General features: G+C 36.8%; 1 protein-coding gene across 1 annotated transcript in view; it reads right to left on the bottom strand.

The window, feature by feature from the left end:
- Fic (FIC domain protein adenylyltransferase) overlaps window positions 1–23,504 on the bottom strand; it is a 103,996-nt gene that overhangs the window by 44,185 nt on the left and 36,307 nt on the right. Inside the window, exon 2 of the mRNA XM_067145499.2 lies at window positions 23,115–23,485. Within this exon, the coding sequence (XP_067001600.1) occupies window positions 23,115–23,485 (371 nt within the window). The remainder of the gene's footprint in view (window positions 1–23,114; window positions 23,486–23,504) is intronic.

Below are 23,504 nucleotides of genomic sequence, written 5' to 3'. Positions count from 1 at the left end.
TGAATTTCCTGCAATAAAAAAGGATATCTTCACATACAATTTGTCTCAAAAAAAAAAAAAACTTGCAAAGTACAAAGTGTGTTTCATTACTCAACAACCAGTTTTCAATGATTTCTGTTCAATTTCTGTTAGTTACAGTAAAAACACTGCGATGGCTGCCATTTTGCTAAATGCAATTTCAATGTCAGCATGAAAGTACATCCACTCCTGCAGCCAAATAATAGTCTATGATAGTCATTTGCTTCTCAAAGGCTTTCAAAACGAAAGATAAAACTAGCTGGAACCAGCATGACGTGACATTAATGCCATCTGATGATTTACAATACGTGTAAGTTTGAATTTAAGTCCATCTTTCGGAGAGACAATCACACTTGAAACAGCACATGGTCCACAGTTCTAGGGTTACGGGAAATGCATGTAATATCTATATGGACTCATCAATTCTTATTTTACTGGGTTTTCCAGTAATGAATCTTTAAAAATTACAGCAATAATAATTTTATTGTTATTGGTTTTACTTCCCACTAACTACTCTTCTTTCCAGAGATGCTCAAGTGACAGAATTTTGTCCCCATAGGAGTTATTTTACATGTCAGTACATCTACCTACACAAGGCTGACACGTTCGAGTACCTTCAAATACAACTGGACTGAGCCGGGATTAAATCCGCCAACTTGAGCTCAGAAGGCCAGTGCTCTACCATTTGAATTACTCAGCCCAGCTGTTTGGAAATAACCCAAGTCAGTGTAAAATAGACTATTTCCAGGGTTAATCCCAGACAACAAATATTTCCCACTTGAAAATGACATAGACCTATTTATCAGCCCTTCAGCAGTTAATGTAGTAATAAAAGATGCCTAGTTATATATTATAGTCACCGTCATGATTATGTTGTCAGGCTCTGCAGGGACACTGAATCAAAAAAAATTTTTCAGGTGCTGAAAACTCATCATAAGTAATACCCTACATATTGCATTGCTTGCTGCATGACAAACTTCGGGGTTGCATTTCAAAATCTGCAGGAACACTACACATACAAACACAGAGTTTGTTGAAGGGAGACACCACCCTCCCCACCTCTATTACCACCATCATAATCCTGATGGACCTTGGCCTACTAAGCGAATGCAGCTCAGACACTGAAGGCCTGTTGCTTTCTAGACCAGGGCCACTATCTCACAGTCAATTAGCTCCTCAACTGTTCTCACAAAGACTAAGTGGACCTTGTACCAACCCTCAGATCCTGGTAGAAGTCCCTGACCTGGCTGAGAATCAAATCCAGGGCCTGCAGGCAAGAGACATGTTCCCTACACCTAGAATGTGGAGCTGACAGGGACACAATAAAACTTAAAAGGAAAGATCCCAGGAGATGTTGCCTAGATTTGAACGAGATGAAGTTATTCATGTTCCAGGCATAAACTAAGACTGAACTGTTGTTCCATAAGCAGTCTACATGGCGCCGAATGAGACGGTAGAGTAAAGTTGCTCTTGCTATACCCTGTTTAAATTGCAAGTTAATCAGCTGAAAGTGCTAATCCGTGTTAAAAAAGTGATATATTTAAGTGCCTTCTTCTTTAAAAAATAATCATCATGTCAGTAAAGGAAGTAGCTAAGAAGATATCGGCTTTCGAAGATAGCATGAAAGACTTTCAAGCTCGCCTAGACTCAGCAGTCGGTGCCGCTAACCCACCGAACGTGCTTCAAGCGCTTGGTGCCGAGTTCCAGGAATTCAAGAAACAGACCAGCGAAGACATCTCCATGCTTAAAGGGGAGTTGAAGGCTCTTGAAGATCGGCTCCAGAAACAAGACGACGCGTTGGACGAGGTCGAACAGTACAGTCGCCGGAACTGCCTATTATTGCATGGTGTCCTGGAACAGCCGTCCGAGGACGTCTACATTAAAATGCTGGACACACTGAAAAATAAACTTTCGGTTGAACTTTCAATTCTTGATGTGGATCGCTGCCACAGGCTAGGCCGCCGAAATAGAACGTCTGCTGAAGTGGTCTCACAGGGAAATCGGCCTATCATTATAAAGTTCCTACGATACCATGATCGTGATCGAGTGTGGCGTGCAAAGCGAGCTTTGAAGGGCAGTGGGCTCATGCTGAGTCCCTCACAAGTGCGAGAAAACATATACTTAATCAGGCAAGGGATTTATGGGGACTGCAGAAATGCTGGACTCAAGATGGACGCATTTGTGTATTAAGAGAAGATGGAACCAAATCTCAGATATCCACGATAGCACAGTTAAAAAACATTGCAGGGAGTAGGATGAACTCGTGAAATTAAGAGAAAGAAATTATGCGTGTAGTACCGATAATTAATTTATATTTGTGTGTGTGTATGTGTGTGCTTGTGAAAGTCAGTGAATCTACTCACCAGGTTGCTGGGGTAAGCTTATTTTACATCTTACTTAACTTTTGTTTTTCATACTGCTTACTTTCATATGATTGTTGACCAGTATAACGGTAATACTATTGACCTGCATTCCTCTCCACAGCCCTCACCCTCCCCTTCTCTTTCGTCCCTACCACCTTCAACAGGACTTGTGTTGCAAGAGCAGCTCAGTAGCCACCCGCGATCGTTACATTGTTGTCACCTAAATGGCCAGTCATTATTAGCTCATATAGAAGAGGTTCAGGCTATTTTTGAAGTGAACAATGTACATATTATTGGAATCAGTGAAAGCTGGATGCGTACAGACATGCCGTCATCGACAGCTAACCTTGACAGATACTCAATATTACGCCATGACCGCATTAACAAAATAGGCGGTGGACTTCTACTTTATTACAGAAATGACCTGAAATGTAAGATAATTTCCACTTCTGACCCACGACTTAACACTGCGACCGGAATTTATGTTTGTAGAATTAGACTGCCATAAAAAGATATTGATAGGGATTGTATACAAGCCGCCTAAAATAAGACAGACTGATGATTTTGAAGAGGCATTAGCAAATCTTATCTCGGCATACGATGACATTATAATCATGGGCGACTTTAACACTGACCTTTTGAAGCAGACTAGTGACGCGAACAATCTACTGAATTTATTTATCGCTACAAACATGACAATTTTACCCCTCAACGCTACTAATCATGTTCATTACTCTGACCGCACAAGTCATACCTTAATTGATCTTCTTGTGACAAATCAACCTCAAAAAGTAATTAAGCACGGACAGATCCCTGCTCCTGGCATCTCTTCACATGACCTACTGTACGTGTGTTATTCTACTAGAATACCTAAGTACAAACCACGCTACATTACAATACGGGACTTACGACATATGGACTGGAATAAACTACGCTACGATGCATATAACTTGCCTTGGGATAGTATATGTAATTTTCAGAACATTAACTCTAAAGTAAACAAATTCAATTCACTGGTACTGGAAATATTTGACAAGCACGCACCAAAGAAACAGGTAAGAATCACCCGCCATTCTTCCGCTTGGCTAACGGCCGAGATAAGATCTGCTATGGCCAGTCGTGACAAACTGTACAGACAATACAGACAGACGCATGACACAGATGATTTCCAGCAATACAAGATTCTGAGAAACAGAACAAAGCAGTTAATTAGGAATGCTAAATATAAATACTTTCAGGAACTGATGAACAATAACAGCCCGAGACAAAAATGGAATAAATTACGCACGTTAGGTATAGGTAAAGCCGTAGAGCAACATGTGCCAAGCATATCGCTAGATGTTTTAAATGATCATTTCGCACGGCCAAGAATAGCCTCTACCTCCTTCCCAGAAAATTCACTACCCTTGTTACAAGAGCAGCCTGTGTATGAGCAATTCTCTTTTAGAAATGTCAGCTCGAATGAAGTTAAACGTGTGATATACGCTATAACATCTAATGCCACAGGTAATGATGACAATCCTATATCGCTTATTAAGGATAACTTAGGAGCTGTTCTGCCAATACTAACTCATATATTTAACTACTGCCTGACAAACGGAGTTTTCCCAGATGTTTGGAAAGATGCACTAATTAGACCCATCCCGAAGAGCTCCAAGTTGGATTCTCCTTCAGATTATCGTCCAGTATCCATTCTACCACCCTTATCCAAGGTGCTTGAACGTCTAGTTCATACACAAGTTACTGAATACCTTACCAAGCATTCCCTCTTGAATCCCTTTCAATCCGGCTTCAGGAAAGGACATAGCACTGCGACAGCTTTACTAGGAGTGACAGATGATATCAGACGTGCAATGGACCAACGGGACGTGACTGTATTGACATTATTAGATCTCAGTAGTGCCTTCGACACTGTTAATCCTCAGTTACTACTGCAGAAACTTCGAGAGCTAAATTTTAACAGTGTATCACTTCGTTTCTTTTTATCTTATCTTGAAAATCGCCGGCAACGTGTAACAGTTGGAAATTTGAGTTCAGGATGGCAAAGGAAGACCCTCGGCGTCCCTCAGGGGTCGGTTCTTGGACCACTGCTATTTATCATCCAAATTAATGATATATCAAAAGCTCTTAAATTCTGCAAATTGCAAGTGTACGCGGATGATATACAGATTTACTATCATTCAAAACCGAGTGATATTGATACTGCAATTACTAAAATAAATTCTGACCTTCAACGTCTTAGTGACTATGCAAATAAAAACAGTTTATTAATGAATCCAAATAAGACTCAAGTTATTATTATCGGTACCAGTAAAAACCTTTATTCCCTCAAGCAACAGAACATCCCCCCAATAATTTTAAACAATAAATCATACCCTACTCTACTTCAGTGACCAACTTAGGAATTATCATGACTGAGACTCTAAACTGGACTCAACAGGTGATAAGCACATGCAATAAAGTACATAAAAGCTTATATCCCCTGAAACGGTTCGCTAATATATTCTCTGTTCGACTTAAAGTACAAATAATTCGCTCTCTTATACTACCTATATTTGACTACTGTGACACTGTGTTGACTGGAATAACCTGGGACAGTAACAAGAAACTGGACCGGAGCCTGAACAGCTGCATAAGATATATCTTTAATCTGCGATATGATGCTCATATATCACCTTATTATAAGGAGCTGTCGTGGCTTCGAGTGCACCAGCGCCGTGAACTTCACATGCTATCGCTTCTGCACAAAGTTCTTTCCACTAATACTCCCGACTATCTGTCTTCATCTTTTTCTTACCTCTCGTCCTATCATGAACACAATACAAGATCTGGTTCCTCTCTTGCCATACCTATAAACCGTACTGCTGTGTACAACCGCTCCTTCATAATCTCTGTGTCTAGGTCATGGAATTCGCTACCTGCGAACATTAGAGAAAATCCTTCTCATCGCAAGTTTAAAGTGGCTTGCCGGGAGCATTTGCTGGGTAGATCCCGCTGACTTGCTGGATAATTGTTGAGTGAATGAAGGAATGAATGGGATGAATGAATGGATTACTGCAGTTACATAATTTAAGTGTACGTTATTTTGTGTATTTTAAAATTAAGAATTCTTTCATTATTATTATTATTATTATTATTATTATTATTGCTGTTAGTATTATTTGTTTTATTTGTATTCGAAATTATAAGTTATGTATATGTATACTCATCTAGTGGTTAAGTGTAAGAGAGGGCCTTGAGCCCTAACTTCGCTACCAATAAAGGCATTATCTATCTATCTATCTATCTATCTATCTATCTATCTATCTATCTATCTATCTATCTATCTATCTATCTATCTATCAGAGGCAGAAGAAGCATAGTAGTGTTGCCAGATATTGCTTCCAGAGTCCTGGCAGCTGCCAGTGAATACAATTCATTCATTTAAGTGTGTGATCCTAAACAATTACAGCTAGTGATGTTCTTGGTGCTAAGATGCACAGGTATTGTAGGAGCAAAGGAGAGGTGCAAGTATCTGTTACTCTTTCTTCCTTCTGCAATCCTGTCTCAAAGTTCACAGACATTAGAGACATGCAAGTGCATTAACAGCAGTAATTTGTAGTGTATGATCTCATACAAATGATATGCAATAGTTGTTGGAGAATTTCTTAGATACCAGTAGTTTGCAATTGGCATCTATAGAAAAAGAATTTTACTTTTGAATAAAAAACCTAAAACAATGTTTTCCAAAGAATATTTCACTGATGCTTACAGGACCCAAACGAAGCAGTTAAGAATAAAAGGATGAATATTTCGATCTTTCCCAGAAGCAACATATCAATACAGCAAAATAACAGAAATGACTGATAAAAAACAAGAAATGATGGACATGTAAAACCCAAGTAGGTCAGGATAAACCTATTCAACCTTAATGGTGCAGTCAGTTAGTTGATGGTCTTCTGTCCCTAAGAAAGTCAGTTTAGTTCCAGTAAAGGCCAGTAACAATTAAGATGTTCAAATGTAACAATTATATATATGAGGGCGAATCAAAAAGTAAGTTACACTAGCTTGCCGCAAGAGCACACTGTGCGTCGTGACCGTGGACAATGCAGAGCGAGTTACAGCAACTGCTGACACGTCCGATAGGAAGGTTGATGTGGTATCCCGTCGAGATGTGTGTGCAGAACTGGCAAGGCTCAATTGCGTGTCAACTGGATGTTCACGACAAATTGGAGGTGCATGCAACGATCAGATTTCTATGGGCTAAACGGCTCAATTGCACGGACATTCATCTGAAATCACTGCTGTATATGGTGAGCGTTCAATTTATCACCTAGGTATTGTAAAGTGATGTACGCAATTTGACGCCGGACGCACATCTCATGGACTAATATGGCGAAGGCAGGCCCGCAACATCCAGTACCATTGCAAATGTTGACCGTGTGGATGGGAACACTGGAGAGAATCGGTGCATGACTCTGCAGGAAATTGCCTGCATGCTGAACAGTTCATATGGCAGCATGTTCTCCACTGTTCACCAGCACCTTGGATTTCATAAACTGTGTCAAAAATGAGTCCCATATCTGCTCACCGATGTTCACAAGGGACAATGTTTCCAATCGTCACTGGAATTTTTGCAACGGTATTCTGTGGAGGGCAATGAGTTTCTGCAGCGAATCATCACAGGGGATGAAACGCGGGTCCGTCACTTCACCTCCAAAAACAAAGAGAACATCGATGGAATGGATGCACACCATAACACCACCACCACCACAGAAGAAGGCCAAGGTCCAACCTTCAGCAGGAAAGGTAATGGCGACAGTGTTCTTTGACATGGAGGGTGTGGTGCACATGGAATTTATGCTGAAGGGCACAACAATCAACTCGGCTTTGTATTATCATACCAATATAAATGGGCCGTTATTGAACATTATAAATTTCCCAGCTAACTCATTCCTGGTTGCCAGCATTTTGCATCAGTGTGCTAAGTTGTGCTCATCAGTTGGTAAATAGCACACCCACTAAGACGCATGGCTAGTGCATACCATGGAGGCCACTGTGTAAGCTACTTGGAGCCACCGGCAGTGCCAATGCACTATAAGAGACTTTATCTCATTACCAAAAATGTATACCTGCTTGGCCATCAGATGATATAGATGTCCATTCCCGTAGGGAACCTGAAATATCTGTCCCGAATGAGTAAATTTATAATACCAATATAAATGGTCTCTTATTAGACATTATAAATTTTTCAGCTAACTCATTCCTGGTTGCCAGCATTTTGCCCCAGCCATACATCTTGGTGGTTGTGCTATTTACCAACTGATGAGCCCAACTTAGCACACTGGGGCAAAATGAATGGTATTATAAATTTACTCATTCGGTACAAATATTTCAGGTTTCCGATGAGAATCAACATCTATATCATACGTATTATCAAACGCTGAACCGGTTGCGTAAGGCAATTAAAGAAAAGCAAGGGAGAAATTGAGTGCTGGTGTGATTTTGTTGCACGATAACGCAACACTTCACACAGACTACCAAACGTCCAAACTGCTGCAGCGATTCAAGTGGGAGGTATAGCGACATCCTCCATAGATTTAATGTCAAGAATTTCATTTTTCGGTCCGTATTGAATCAAAATTTACAGTTACAGAAAAGGATAAAGGTTTCCACCTGTTCAATACAATAAAAAAGTGAAATTATTACAAAATCACATAATTATTATCTGTCATTTTGGGACTGGTTTTGGCACCTTCCTGTGCCATCATCGGCCTAGGAAATTGTTGCAAGGCTTTTTTAAATAGCTACATGAAATTCTTACACCAGTGTAAGAACATGAACAGAGCCTTTTATGCTAAGTTGTAAATTTTACAATTACGTATGTAACTCAAAATCTATGTAATTAAAATAAAATAAGAAACACGTCATAAAACAAATATATACATTTTAAAAGCGCTTTGCGTTAATGATTTGTTGTAACTATTATAAAACTAATTGTAACACCCAGTTTTGAAAAAATCTTTCTTGCAGGGCAAAACTCATACAGCTATAAAGTATGTACGACTAGCCTTAAAGAGTAATAAGAGCATTCCTTTAAAATATTTATGTCATTAGGCACTTTCTAAAATGCTAAACTAACAGCTGATTTCCGGAATAGTGTTCTCTTTACGTGGGTAAAATAACTTATCATAGTCCGTTTTTTAACATGAAACAGTTCCTCATTCCGAGTAACAAACATTTTTAAAAAGAGAAATACCAAAATTTCCTTCAGGACTAACAAAAGAAATCTTGACATTTTTCATAACTCTAACTTAGTCAATGTGTCCAACCCCTTTGATAAATCAGGCGTTTACAGGTTTCACTGTAACGACTGCTCCAGCGTATACATTGGGCAAACAGGGAGAGATCATTCAAAATTAGTAGATACGAGCATAAAAAATGCTGTTAAATACAAGAGATTTTCAGCAATAGGACAGCAGATGCAGGACGATAAACATGGTTTTCATAGCATCAATAACGATTTGGACATTATTGAAATAATGAACAAAGGTCTACTACTAATGACATAAATTTTTTAAAGGAATGATCTTATTACTCTTTAAGGCTAGTTGTACATACTTTATAGCTGTATGAGTTTTGCCCTACAAGAAATATTTCATGTAGCTATTTAAAAAAGCCTTGCAACAATTTCCTAGGCTGATGATGGCACAGGAAGGTGCCAAAACCGGTCCCAAAACGACGGATAATAAATACGTGATATTCTAATAATTTCGCTATTTTATTGTATTGAACGGGTGGAAACCTTTATCCTTTTTTGTAACTGTATCCTCCATACAGTCGGTAAGCTGAAAAAGGATCTCAGTGGACGATTTCAAAATGATGATGCAGCTGTCTCCAGGTGGTTACATAGTGCTAGAGGTGATTACGCATCCGGAATCGAAAAGTTGGTTGATCGTTCTGAGAAATGTTTAGTCTCTTGGGGACTGTGGAAAAGTGAACTTACATTGTATGTTGTCATAGCCGTTTTGCCTATGTGTAGGTGGTTTCATAAATGGCCATATCTTGGAAGTGTTAACTTACTTTTTGATTCGCCCTCGTAGTTTAATCCTAGTACGCTCATGGGGACAAAATTTCGATGCTGCAATATCTATTAAGAATATCAACATTTAGTACAGAAGTTAAATAAATAATGTTATTATTAATAAACTCCATTTGCAGATTAGCAGTAAGTGTTTCAGCCTCCACAATCCAACAAATACAGTTTCTTACTGTGGTCAATTGAATAATGTTGCATAATCCATTTCATCTACTTTGAGAAGGTAAACATTATATTGCTCAAAAATGCTTCACAAATATCCATCAGAAATAACTTTAAATTGTTTAACTGATCTTCTTTCATAATAGATGAGGCCAACCAATTAAATTTTCTAAGTGAATATACTTATAATACGCTTCAAAATTATAAGAACATTGGATATCCAACCAAATCTCTTTGAACAAATCTAAAAGGTCAGGGCTGTTGCATTGCAAGTTTTACATTTCAGAATATAAGGTGAATATTCTTTCTACAATGATGTGAAGTGAAATTATAACTAGTCTGTTTTGTCTTGAATTTGCATGAAATAGATCAGTGTTCCTAGACATTCAAATTGCAATAAAATTCCCTGTACTGCGGTTCTAGAAAGTCACGCATGGCTATCAGGTCAGCCTTCTTTTGCTTACTGATTGGAAGACTGTCGCTATACACTGGACAAAATTCTTCAACTGAAACGATGTTCCCTTTTCCCCTTTGGCGCTTAGTAGTAGTTGTGCCCTCCCCTTAACTGAACAACAGTAGGGTTATCTGAAGGTACCCGTAACTATAGTGCCTAGGTGAATTTACAATTCAAGTCTTTCTGCGCATTTTGTTCAAGAATAGAAAAATCCAGAAAATGTTCCATATCCATCCCCTTCACCACAAATGGATTGCTTGGATGAGCAGTCTCAATAATTTTCCATTGCTGAGGAATGTATACTGGACACACTCACTTTCTTTTTTTTTAACCAGTGCAAACTTTCTGTCGCACAGCAGAAAACTATGACCACTGCATAGAAACTTTTGATTAACTTCTGTAAAAAGCTTTAATCCTATCAAGTACTGCAGCACCACTACCATTCATTCGCCAGTTATTGTGCTGGCCTACACAACAGTCGGACCACAATATAAGTTTCCTTTCCTGACCTACTGTACCAGTCAAACGTTGATAATGTTCACGTATATACCTGAATAAGAACGAAGCTACAGTATTTCTGTTGAACCTCTTTCTGCAACACTTTCATGCCAGATGTTTATCGTACAAGCTCCTGAGACATCACAGATTGTGAAATTGTAAGTTGAATACTGACGCTGATAAAAGATGTTGGAGCAAGTCAGTGTAGGGCAATACAGAACCTGTTCCAGGTCAACACAGAGTACAATGACTGAAGGATTTTCCTTAGCAACAGCCATGTCTTGATATAATACTTTGTATGCTTTCTCTGCTCTTCTGTGATGCAACTCAGTTTGTTCACTCACACGGTGGTGTCCATAGTCATTTTCTGCAAATATTAACTGGATATACAGTTTATCACAAGTAGAACAAGAATCTGACCATGGCACACAGAATCTTAATTTAAAATCTCTATTAAAGATTTCACGGTAATAATGAAGCTTTACTGTTGAACTGGGATACTGATCACAGTACATTGCAAGCATTCTAGTGATGTTTAAATCGGAATGTAAACAGTCTTTGGAACTGGAATGGCGGTTATAATGAGTAGGCTGCCTCAGGAAAGAGTTTATATGTTCCCAGATACTCTCTCGTAACTCATCACTTAATTTTCGTGGTCTGTTGCTGCGAGTGCCACGTCCATCATAGAAATGTCACAACCATTCTTTATTTTTATTTGTAGCATCTGCAAGCGACGACGTGAAATTCAAAAAATAGCACACAATGTCTTTTGACACACCAAATATCGTGTACCTTTCACAACATACTACAGAAATTAACAAGTCTTCCTGGAGATATCCTTTGTAACCCTGCGATGCACAGGTTCAATGATCTCCCTATTTTCAGCAAGATACTTGCTTTGAACATTATAGTTCATCTTGTAAAACTCTGTAAAAAGATGCCATCGTCCATCGAGAGTAACCATCTGACACTCGTTATGTATGCAAGAGCAGGTATGTTCCTAAAACAATCAATTATATGTTATATTAATGATGACGTAGGATACGACATGTAGTATTGATTTTCCTCGCGGATATGCAAAGTTTATATACTTTCTTCATTTGAAGGCTTCAGTCCTGATTTTATAACATTCCTCCTTGTTGTATACGCCTTTCCGCTGTTCTTCAGTGTCTTGTTTTTCACATCCTTCCACTCATTTATATGTAGTGATAGTCGTTTTCCTTTATTTATGAGATTTATGGACCCTCCAGACACACAAATGTTGCTTGTGGACGCCATCTTGTCAACTATATTCAACGTTTTTCTAAGGACAGCCAACTTAACAGCTTCATAATTCTTTGTACAGTAAATGCTTTGACCTTCTACCACTGCAGTATCGTCGGCTATGGAATATGCAACGTTTTTCCATCATTAACTCCATTACAACAAAAATGGATTAATGGATTATGCAACGTTATTCTGGGGAGCTATTCATTTATTTTGTCTCCAAATCAAGTAATGAATACCAAACAATACACATTTGACGAAGTCTCCATAGGGAAGAGGGCCGATTACCTTAGATGTTAGGCTCCTTTAAACAAGAAGCATCATCATCATCATCATCATCATCATCATCACCACCATAGGGAAGAACTTTCGTGAAGAGTAGTACTTATGTATAACTGGTCAGATGCCAGTACATGTAATGGACAACATGTTACTAACATATTTGTAAGGTCTTGTACTGAAATCAACCAGCCACTTTCCTTAAGTTATGAATACCTATTAACTAATAATAATAATTAAATAAAAATTGTAAACTTCACAACAAAATACAGCTCCTCAAGGTGTTAATTTAAAGAATATGATTCTAGCAAAATGTACATGCATTGAGCAACCTGGTGACTTTTTCCTCTTTCACCAATACAAAAAATTGTGAATCAATAACATATTCTCAGATGGTATATTCTGAATTAGCATATGGCACAGGGTCAATTTCCTCTCTTTCTCTCTTGTGTTTAGGGTTATGACTAGTGCCCTTATTTAGATAGCAGTCAGTATGGAATGGCATGCTGTGTGGGTCAGGTGCTGGGGTTTTCCTCCTCAGAAGCACACCTAGGAATAGGAGTTCTTCCCCCACCTATTTGTTCGTATATGGCCACATATGGTGTAAAAAGCACAAACTTTATATACAATCGAGAAATACAGCCAAATGTAACATATAAGGGACCAAATTCAACCAAGATTGTGCCATCCGTTTTGCGATACGACTTACAGTTTAGCCACGAAATACCTTGAAACAAAGGTCTGCACCGTCATTAAAATTGCCTCCATATTTCAATATTTTTCTGGGGGGGGAATAAAAAATGTAACATGTTGGAATTTTTCCATCGGTTACAGGCTAAAATCTATAATTTTGCCAAATTTAAATTTTCTAACTCGTCTGGAAGATTGTGCCGCCATCTTGATTCAGGGGAGGGGGTAAAAATGAGGACTTTCCTGAAAGTTTTTAAGCCCACAAAACCTATATGTTATCGCTTTAGATAAATATATCCGACTGGCTCCTTATGCTGCGCCCCAAATTTGAAACTCCCCAGCGTGCACCCCTAAGGGAATTTCGAGAATTTTCAATTTTTCTAGAGATCCTGAGGTCTCTGGTACAAAGTTTTAAGTCTCTAAGATGCCTAGAAGTGCCTCATTTATTCGCATCTATTTTCACCACGCAGAGCACATGCCATATATCCAACTGCTTCCTTAAGCTGAGCCCCAAATTTGAAACTCCCCAGCGTGCATCCCTGAGGGAATTTTGAGAATTTTCTATTTTGCTGCATTGTCGGTGGTTAAGCCACCACTTTTCCTGTTAACCCCCATTGACATATGATTTCAGCTAGACGATCCCCAATATTATCTGCTGTGTAGTGTGAGGTGATGTCCTTTCAACTGGGCTGACTCCAGATAAACCTGTTTTAATTTTCCATATGACACAAAATGCCCTGACATCATGACACTTGAATGTACAGCAGTCAGTAGTAAGAGAGAGATGTTTTGCTGTGCTGAGCTCTGCCTTCACAATGGTCATAATCTCTTCAGACAGTGAGGAATTAACACCTTACATACCTTATTTACATCTGAAAGTGTGGTGGGATGGAAGGTCGCAACGTTGATTTAAGTCTCCGATGAACTTCTTGAATCCTTATCCTCTACAAATCAGTGACTGCATGTCTTCGCATACAAAGGTAGCCAAACTCCTATCCACTTTATTTCTTCTGCACCGTCTCATCCATAAGTACAAACGGAAATACTTTCACCATGTGTAACTATATCCTGTACTACGCACCCTATGTGAATCCATAAATTTGACGTTCCTCCACCTGTACAATAGACTTGATTGCAATTTTATACATAGTGGATTTTCTACCTGGACTACAAGTACAATACTGCCATAATTGGGAGGATTTGCATGGCATTATTGCCTCTTTATTACAAATACTGATAGAAAATACAGCACAACAACTTTAAACAAATATATAGTTATAAGAAAAGAGACGAACATTACAGTCGTTTCAGTCTGCAGTCGGAACAACAGCAGAGTCCTATAGCGAGTGTAGCTAGCTGGAAGTTAAGTGAAACACGCTATAATGAGTATTCGAGTTGAATCCGTGCTTCGCTGTGATGTCGTAACCTCAACAACCGAGTTACTCTACAGTTCTAGTTGCTCAGTCCCCACCACTATTCATGCATATAAAGTTGTAAAAGAGACCTTAGGAAATAAGTAACACTTCCTCTTTGTCTGGAACATCGTAGTTCACACTTGATGTCAACATTCTTTTTTTTTTTTTTTTTTTTGCTAGGGGCTTTACGTCGCGCCGACACAGATAGGTCTTATGGCGACGATGGGATAGGAAAGGCCTAGGAGTTGGAAGGAAGCGGCCGTGGCCTTAATTAAGGTACAGCCCCAGAATTTGCCTGGTGTGAAAATGGGAAGCCACGGAAAACCATTTTCAGGGCTGCCGATAGTGGGATTCGAACCTACTATCTCCCGGATGCAAGCTCACAGCCGCGCGCCTCTACGCGCACGGCCAACTTGCCCTGTGTCAACATTCTCATGTAACTCCAATATGTATCAAATGTATCATAACTAGAGTGAGTAAATATATAAAATTTCATATTCTAACCTATAAATAATACTTAAGTGGGAACCAATAGTTACGATTTATGCGGTCAGGAATAACAATCCACTAATAAAAATTTTCCTATTTTATAATATTCATATTTTATGAAAATGTTCATATTTATTCATATTCTGTCATTTATACAATTTTATATAATTATACATTAAGTAGTTATTCAAATAAATTAGAAACAGAAAAAGCGTGTCTTTTCATTCGTGTTTTTATAAGCAATAAATAAAGAAAGAAATAAGAAAATAAATGAAAAAATGAAGTTAATCTGTATCAATTTAGTATTAAATCCAATGACATTAATTATTTACGAAATGTAGAATTCATGTCTGTTAACACGGTTAACATAATTTCGTACATATGTCAATAAAACGTTACATGCCATGTCATGTTAAAAATTATGTCACAATTAAATATTCAAGTTACTTATTTTGAATACAGTTTCAATACAAATCCCAGCAGGTGAAAGCGTATTAAAGCATACTGAAAACTGAATATGCTTTAACCCTGTTTCTTTAAATAAACCAATTAAAATTTATTTAATGTCAAACAGTGCTTTCCTTGATTTCGCATTAACTAGAGAATAACATGATTTTGTGTACAAGTAAAAGCAGTTTTATATGCTATGTCACATTGACAAGCTTCATAAAAACTGAAGAATCAATTCATTGTTTTGAATACATATGCACATATAAAACTGGATGGCATAATATACTTAAAAGTAATATACGCATTGAAGAAACTTACAATTTCGCTACTTATATTGTGCCCTTGCATTATGGGTGCAATATATGAAAATCGAAAGAAACGTGATTCATTGTGGTACATGCTTATATGCTTTAACATGCTTCCGGCTGCTGGGTTGGTAACAGCGTGCCACGCTCGCATCCACTGTTGACACCTGGCTTAGAGTTACTTTCTGCATTGATAGTGTGGTTATAGAGTCGTGAAGATGTCGAAAAGTTGAGTGAAAGATTGGCTATCGGAATTTAAGTACTACACAATGATGGGAAAGTCGTCTTCTGTACCTATTGTAAAAAAAAAAAAAAAAAAGGTAAGTTTTATGTATTTAATTTATTGAAGCATAAATATGCAAAAATATAACCATATATGGCTTACATTATTGACACTTGTAAAATGTATTTAGGTGAGTGCTAAAACAAAATTCCAAAATTCTGCATCAAAAAGAGCGCAATGCATGAAAAAAATTATCTGAGACAAAGGACTTCCAAACAGACTTTGCTCACTAATGAAAAGCCAGCAGAGTCAAAAGACCAATTTCCTGAGCATTTATGTGAGGCGCTAATATCATCAAACATCCCAATTAAGAAAACAGAGATGACTAAACTCAGCGAGTTTTTGTAAAAATACTGTAAGCAAGATATTCCTTCAGAATTAATATTAAGGTAGAAATATGCGGATGTGATTTACAACAAGGTACGTGAAAATATTATGATAAAACCATACTTCCACTGTAATATTACCACTTTAATACTATTCTACAATTATTATTTTATTGTTCAATATTTTTTGCATTAAGTTAACATAAATTCCCACCACAAGGTGGAATCCCAAGTAACTTCACACTGATTAATTAAATGAATTGATTTCCAGACTGTTCAAAGGATCAACAACGATATTGGCGACAATCCTAAATGGATAATGGTGGATGAGACGACAGATGCAACTGGGAGGTTTGTTGCTAACCTGATTGTTGGTAAATAGACATCAACTAAAACTGGTAGTCCACATCTCCTGAGCTGTAAAATGCTCGACAGTGTCAACAATGAAACAATAGCACGTTCACAAATGAATTTCTCCAAGTATTTATTATTTTTTAGTATATATTTTAGTATTAGTTTTTCTCATTCTGGTAGGCACATAAACAATGAATACAAAAATACGATATGTTTGAAATTATATACTGTGTCCGTTGCATTTTCGGACGTGTTCCAAAATGGCGCCTAGGAAAGGTATAGACCACTCAGACCCAAGAGAGTATACAAGAAAGTCTTGACATGTGAATACAATAGGAGGCCATGATTAAATTGGAACGAATACTTTTCAAAGGCGGTGCAGAACAGAGCTATGTCAGAGGAATTGTTTCAAAAAAACAAGCAAAATAATAGAGATTATTGAAAAACTTACTTGAAAAACTGAACTCGTGAAGAGAGGAAGCCAATTGCTGTTGCTGCGTAGAAGAAAGGAAATTGTAAAAATTACGGCAGAAGTTTTGAAGAATAACTATTATAATTTAAGAGAAGATGGCAAAATACCTGCAGAAATACTGTGGAAAATATAGATACAGCGGGATATACGAGAATTTATTTAAATACGTACACTGATAAATCCGAGGCGCAAGATCAGTGATACATCGAAAATCATTAATTGGAAGTCGTAAAAGACGAAAAGGATAGGAGAGAATTACTCCATCCGAGGAAAAATCAAGGAAGGAATAATATTTTTAGAAAATAAATAATTTAAAATTGAAGATTTTTCATGAGATAAGACGGAAGATCTTGCTCAGATTTAGAGAATTGGTTAACTAGAACGCAAGAGAAGACTAATAGAATAATTTAAAAAGAAATATTACTCTACGAAAAACTTAAACGAACATTTACTTGTTGACATTATTTTATTATATTGGCAGTTATTCCGAGAAGAAGATGACTTGCTAAGCCTCCAGATGGACCAACCTGGAGGGAGATATCATCCAACCCGCTGAACCTACCTAAGATGAGATGAAGAATTCAACTGAACCTCGAACCATGGCCAATGAACCAGCGATGTGACAAGCAGGAGGAGAGCAACTGACGGCTAATACGATGAAAGACGAGCTGTTTGCCATAAGTATTATAATTCTTAATTTAGCTAGGCATATGCATTAGAACAGAGTATTCTAAGTGTGAAATATTTAAGAGTGCAAGTGAAACAGTGAAGTGAAGTGCGTTACATTTAAGCTGCTAATACTATATTAAGTTAGTGTATAATTAGATTGATATCTCGTGGAGTATGGCTATGCATGAAATAAGTGAATTACTGAGGTAATTGAGAATACGAGTAGGAAGAAAAGTTATCTAACAGCTGAATGCAAAGATTATCGTATGGTAAATAATACCTATGGATCTGGCGAAACCATTCGGTCAACGATTACGTCACAGGTGGATCGCATGAGAGGAAGTGAAAGATATAGTCAAGTTATTCCTTGTAAAGTAATGTTGTTAAATGCACGAACGCAATATTTAAGGTTAAGCATCGTAATTTTGTAAAAGAATTGATCTATTTAAAGGAGTATTTACGTAAAGAAGATTGTAACGTCTTAGTAATTGCATTTATTATAAGGAGGTTATGAATGATGAGAAATGGTATTGAGAAAGATGAAATGGAATTAATTGAAGGTATTATAATGAAGGAGATATATGAATTAATTAGAGTATGATAATGTGCGTTATGGTAATTATGAGACGTATATATGGATGGTAGATGCTACATATGAATATATTGGATCAGTTAGACGATGCAAGCACAAGGAAAGACATACACCGTGGGAGTGACATAAAATAAGGTATGAATGGTGAATATTCACATATAGTTGAGATTTGAGAGGTGGTGTAACGTCAAGTACATCTGTTAATATTAAAATATATGTATCTTATGACATATTCTCGTAACATATGTGAAGTGAAAGGTGTGTTAAGCCAATATAGATATTAGAAGGGATGCATATAAATAGTACCGAGATATCATAACGTAGATACTTGTTGAATTACTTGCACATATGATATATTAAAGATAAATTTAATGAATGGATGCATATTGAGCCGTATAGCAGTGAATTAAGAATTATTTAGATAGAACAGTGAGATAGATTATTTTATATTTTGAGTGTTGATTTATAATTCATGTTATAATTTAAAATGAGAAGATAGTAAATTAGGAGCCGTGATTTAAGAGGCAATAGGGATGGAAACCTTAGCACGTCAGTCATCATAACACATTTCTTCGCCAATTATATACTGCATTAACGAATTCAGATTTCATGATTTCAGACTTTATAAATTATAAGGAGGAATTCCAGATTTTTTGTTAACTACGATGTAATTGTGATACAGTGATAGATGTGAATGATTGATTTAATTTTTCAAAGATGATTATGAATATTGGAACTTGAGTTCATTTCAGAAATAGTGAATTCATTATATCATATTATTTTGTTAGTAAGCCAGCCCTGACTTATATGTTGAATTTTACGAATTATTATTCTTGATTTTAACCAACGATTGTGAAAGTTCATAATAACACGAGTTCTCAATTTTTTCTTATTTTTCCTTAGTTTAATAAATATGTTTTCTCATTATTTTTTAATACAGTGAGTGATAATTTGTAGTAGTTGTGAGTAGACTGAATTAGTTTCTAAGGTGTTTATCATGCGATTTGCATTAGAATTATGCGGTAAGTGATGAATTTACACTTATATGCGATAGGACGGAGACGTTCATCGGTGATTATCGCGTGCGGTCCCTACCTTTTTCTCTGGATTCACGTAAAACTTAGCCTAGAAGAAAAATTAAATATTTTTCTCATGTAAAGAGATACCCTGAGATTACATCTGATTGTCAGATTATTATGCCTGTGTCATACCTGGACACGGGAAGGGCTCACTACGTATGTATATATATATGTATTTCTAGTATGTTCTTCTAAATTAATATTAAAAGTTGTAAACATTTAAAATTATTTTTACTCTTGTTCTGTCTTATTATTTTAAAAAATTATATTAAATGTGTATTTCTTTTTTTTGTTTCACTGTTATTAACTATTAGCTCTTGTTCCCTTTGTAACAGGCATCTGCAATAAATATACAATAACAAAAAATATTTTAAAATATCAAAAATTAAATATTTAAAATTAAACTGAAATTAGCATTCCCGTTGACAAAATAAGTTAATTAAATAATTTATAGGCTACAATAAGGCATTTCTTATTCTCTTTTTAGGTATTCTATGGAAAAGTGTAGGCAATGAAGAAAAATGTCTTCCTATGGTGACGGATAAGCAGAAAAAAAAATGAAAAATATTTTATCCAAAGATGCTACACGTTACCTGCCTAGCCCATGGAATTCATCGTGTAGCTGAAGAAATTCGTTGTCAGTTTCCTGATGTTGACAGTTTAATCAACCAGACAAAAAAGATATTCCTCAGAATTCCCTCTAGAACTGCAGTGTACAAGAAACATGTTCCCGACCTTCCACTTCCACCCCAGCCAGTCCTCACCAGATGGGGCACATGGATAGCTGCTACAGTGTTTTAAGCAAAGCATTTTGAAGCCATCAAATATGTAAGTCTTCTTTATTATATTGGAAAATGAAGAATTTTGAGGGGATTTTATTGCCTTTCAAATACTGGTAATGTTTTATTTACATTTAATTATTTAGTCCTAGTTTGTTGTAATCTCATTTCAGTTATTTCTTTGCAGGTGGTAGACAGTTCTGAAGCCAATTCAGCCATACTGTGTGGCTCTGGCAAGGAAGGGGTTCAAAAGTAATGCCGTTAAGAGCGATCTTGCTGGCATCCTTACTCATTTCAGCATGATACCACAGGTCATAGAGAAGCTGGAATGCAAAAATTTGATGCTAATGTCTGCCATTCAGAAAGTGGAAGACATGAGGAAGGCTTTTGCAGATATTTCTGGACCCAATGGGAGAATTCTGACAGAAAAATTTGAACCTGTGCTGAATAAAAATAAGTCTTACCAGTGAAATAAGTTTAGTAAATGTATGACAAACATCATTCCAGCAAACATTGCAGTAAGTGATGTAGCATGCTACAAATATGCTCCTATTGCATCATGTGATGTGGAATGAAGCTTCTCATCATACAAAATTATACTGACTGATATAGACGTTATAGTTTGCTTCCTCAAAATTTAGAAAAAAATGTTAGTTGTATATTAAAACAAATAGAATATTGTTAATTTATGTATGCAAACTTTGTCCTCTTCAAGGTTTCGGCCTTTGACAAATTCCAAATGATTGCAATAATTATAAATTATAATTTACTTCATAACCTTTTTAAATTAAAGGGAGCTGATTAAATAAACAAAGTCTTAAAAGAAACTAATTATTTAATAATTTTAAAGTAAAAATTCTATCTAATACTTTTATTATATTGAATTTTTGAATGAATTCCTTCCAATTAATTTTCAAGTATTCAAATTAAAACCAGCACGAACAACTTCATATAATTTAATATTTTGTCACTTTAAATTTCATATTTTTCATATATTCATACATTTTACTACATATTTCGGTAAAAATGTCTTCATGTTTTTCTCGCTCTAATCATAACTTATGAATTTCATTATGATCCATACTGACAAACATTCACAATTATAAGAATTGAATGAAGGCCCACCTATTCAATTCACATAAAAATATTAATTTGTATTGAACAGGTGGACCTTCCTTCAATTCTTATAAATGTGGCAATATTATGTATTTCTGCCTTCAGAGGTAATACAGAAAATTCACTAGCAGAGTGGGGTGAGTTCCCTTGTAGAATCCAGGAAGATTGTCTGTACTGAAGAAGAAGTGAACAAAATAATGGACCACAGCAGGTTTGAACCTTACTGTCAGCAGCCCTGCAGGTGGTTTACCATAGTTTCCCACTTTCACACCAGACAAATGCTAGGGCTGTACCGTAAGTCCATGGTTGCTTCCTTCCCACTCCTAGCCCTTTCCTATTCTATCACCACCATAAGACCTATCGATGTCGGTGCAAAGTAAAGCAAATTGTAAAATAATAATAAAAGGGCCAAACCTTCTATTTCTTAATTACAGCTTCTATTTTTATGAATGCTCAATAAAACATGCATATTGTTATCTTTCCTGTCCAGCGCTTTGGCTGAATTGTCAGCGTACCAGCCTTCAAGTTGAGACAGCCCTGGGTACTATTCCCAGCCGAGCATGGGATTTTAATAGTGTCTGTCAATTTCTGTAGCTTGGGGGCTGGCTGGATGTTTGTCTTCTTCTTAATACAAATCTTCAAATACATAAAACACATCACATGACAAATCACCACAGAAACATGCAATAGTGAATACATCCCTCCACATAGCATTGGCATCAGGAAAGGCATCTGGCCATAAAACTAGGCTAAGTCCATTCAAAATGCCTACTCTAGGTAATTAGGAAAAGGCCAGAAAGAAGAAGAGGAGAGAGAAGTTTTTAAGTATTCATCCAGAGGCTGGGTGGATCATCAAACACATTCTGCTTTCAATTCTTAAGACGTAACGAAAGGTACAGCTAGTACAATGCTCGTTTGGGGGTTTATGAAGGAGGTATTGCATATTTTAAATTTTATTCTTTATTATTTTGATTGTTCAATTATTTCAACATATATTTCCAATGAGTGGAGATGCATATTTCTTAACTGAAGCGAAGAGTATGCAGTACCTGGGCTTGCCACACTGTACCACTACTAGGTCATCAGCCCCTTGATAATAATTAAAGTCTGATAAAATATTAAATGCAAGGAATCTAAAATGTCATGTACTCATTCTTTCCTTTTTTTTTTAATGAGTAACTATACAATGGGTCTGTGATATGAGAAGTAACACATCTAGAAAGATACTGACATCAATGTTTCAGGCGAAAGTTAAATCTATATCTGTACCATGCAGAGTAGTAGGAGCTTCAAGAGGGGCACAGGAGCCTCTTCATCATCTCCAGGGTGATTAGTATCCACATCCACGAGTTCCATACTATTTTCCGCCACTGAAGTTCCAGCAGCTCAGAACTTGCCTCACGATGCTCCCAGTAAACGGTTTGACACTCGATATACATGATTTTGGATTGTTTGGAATTCTGACGAGCTGCTCTAACCTTACAAATACATTTTTGAAACTTTTGAAGCCATTTATTGTCCATATGTCATGACATTTTTACAAAATAAAATTTTTGCACATCTTGCAACAAAATTTTCTCAAATGCTCACAGTTCGCTACTTTTTGCCATGTATGTGTAGAACCTACTGAGACAAATCAAACGACACCTCATACAACATGCTAACACATCAGAATCCAGAGCTACACTAACTGATAGCCGTGCAACAGAGATATTTTAGTACCTGAAGATGGCAGCATCATAGCAACTCCCGACGAGGTCACCTCAAGGGCACACACTTGTTTTTAGATACGCTGGACCTTCTGCTTTAAAATGAAATACTGAACAAGGTCATCACATGTGCTGTCTAGAAATAATTTTGACTTGAAAACTTCCATATTTCTGTAAAACTCATGGTTCCAAAACTATAGATGTATTCTAAATCAAGAATTCTTAATTCAACTAATGACTTAATTTATTTTTGTATTACGGTTCTTACCTGAAAGTAAGCTTCCTTCTTAGCACGGCGAAATGCAGAATTTGAATCTGGTATAGAAGATAATCTATCACGCTTTTCATCTATCCTCCTCAAATTGCTTCGATCCAGTTCTTCAACTATCCGTGCAGTACGCTGCCGATTAGCTAGTGCACCCAGATGACTAGGAGAATATGTTAGGGCTTGGAAATAAAACTGATCTGCTGCAACTATATCATTTTGGGTTTCCTCCAAGAATTCTCCATAACAATTCAGGATATCAGGATGCTTTGGTGAAAGAGCAGTAGCATGCTGAAATAACTTTAAAGCCTTATCGTGTTTTCCAAATTTCTTCATTTCTAGAGCAGCATGAAGGGAACCCAAAGCCTCAGCATCTAAAAAAATAGAAAACAT

The sequence above is a fragment of the Anabrus simplex genome, chromosome 4 (genome assembly GCF_040414725.1).
Source record: "Anabrus simplex isolate iqAnaSimp1 chromosome 4, ASM4041472v1, whole genome shotgun sequence".
Lineage (NCBI taxonomy): Eukaryota > Metazoa > Arthropoda > Insecta > Orthoptera > Tettigoniidae > Anabrus > Anabrus simplex.
Note: the sequence above shows the minus strand (reverse complement) of the source record. Positions and strands in the feature narration are given on the sequence as shown.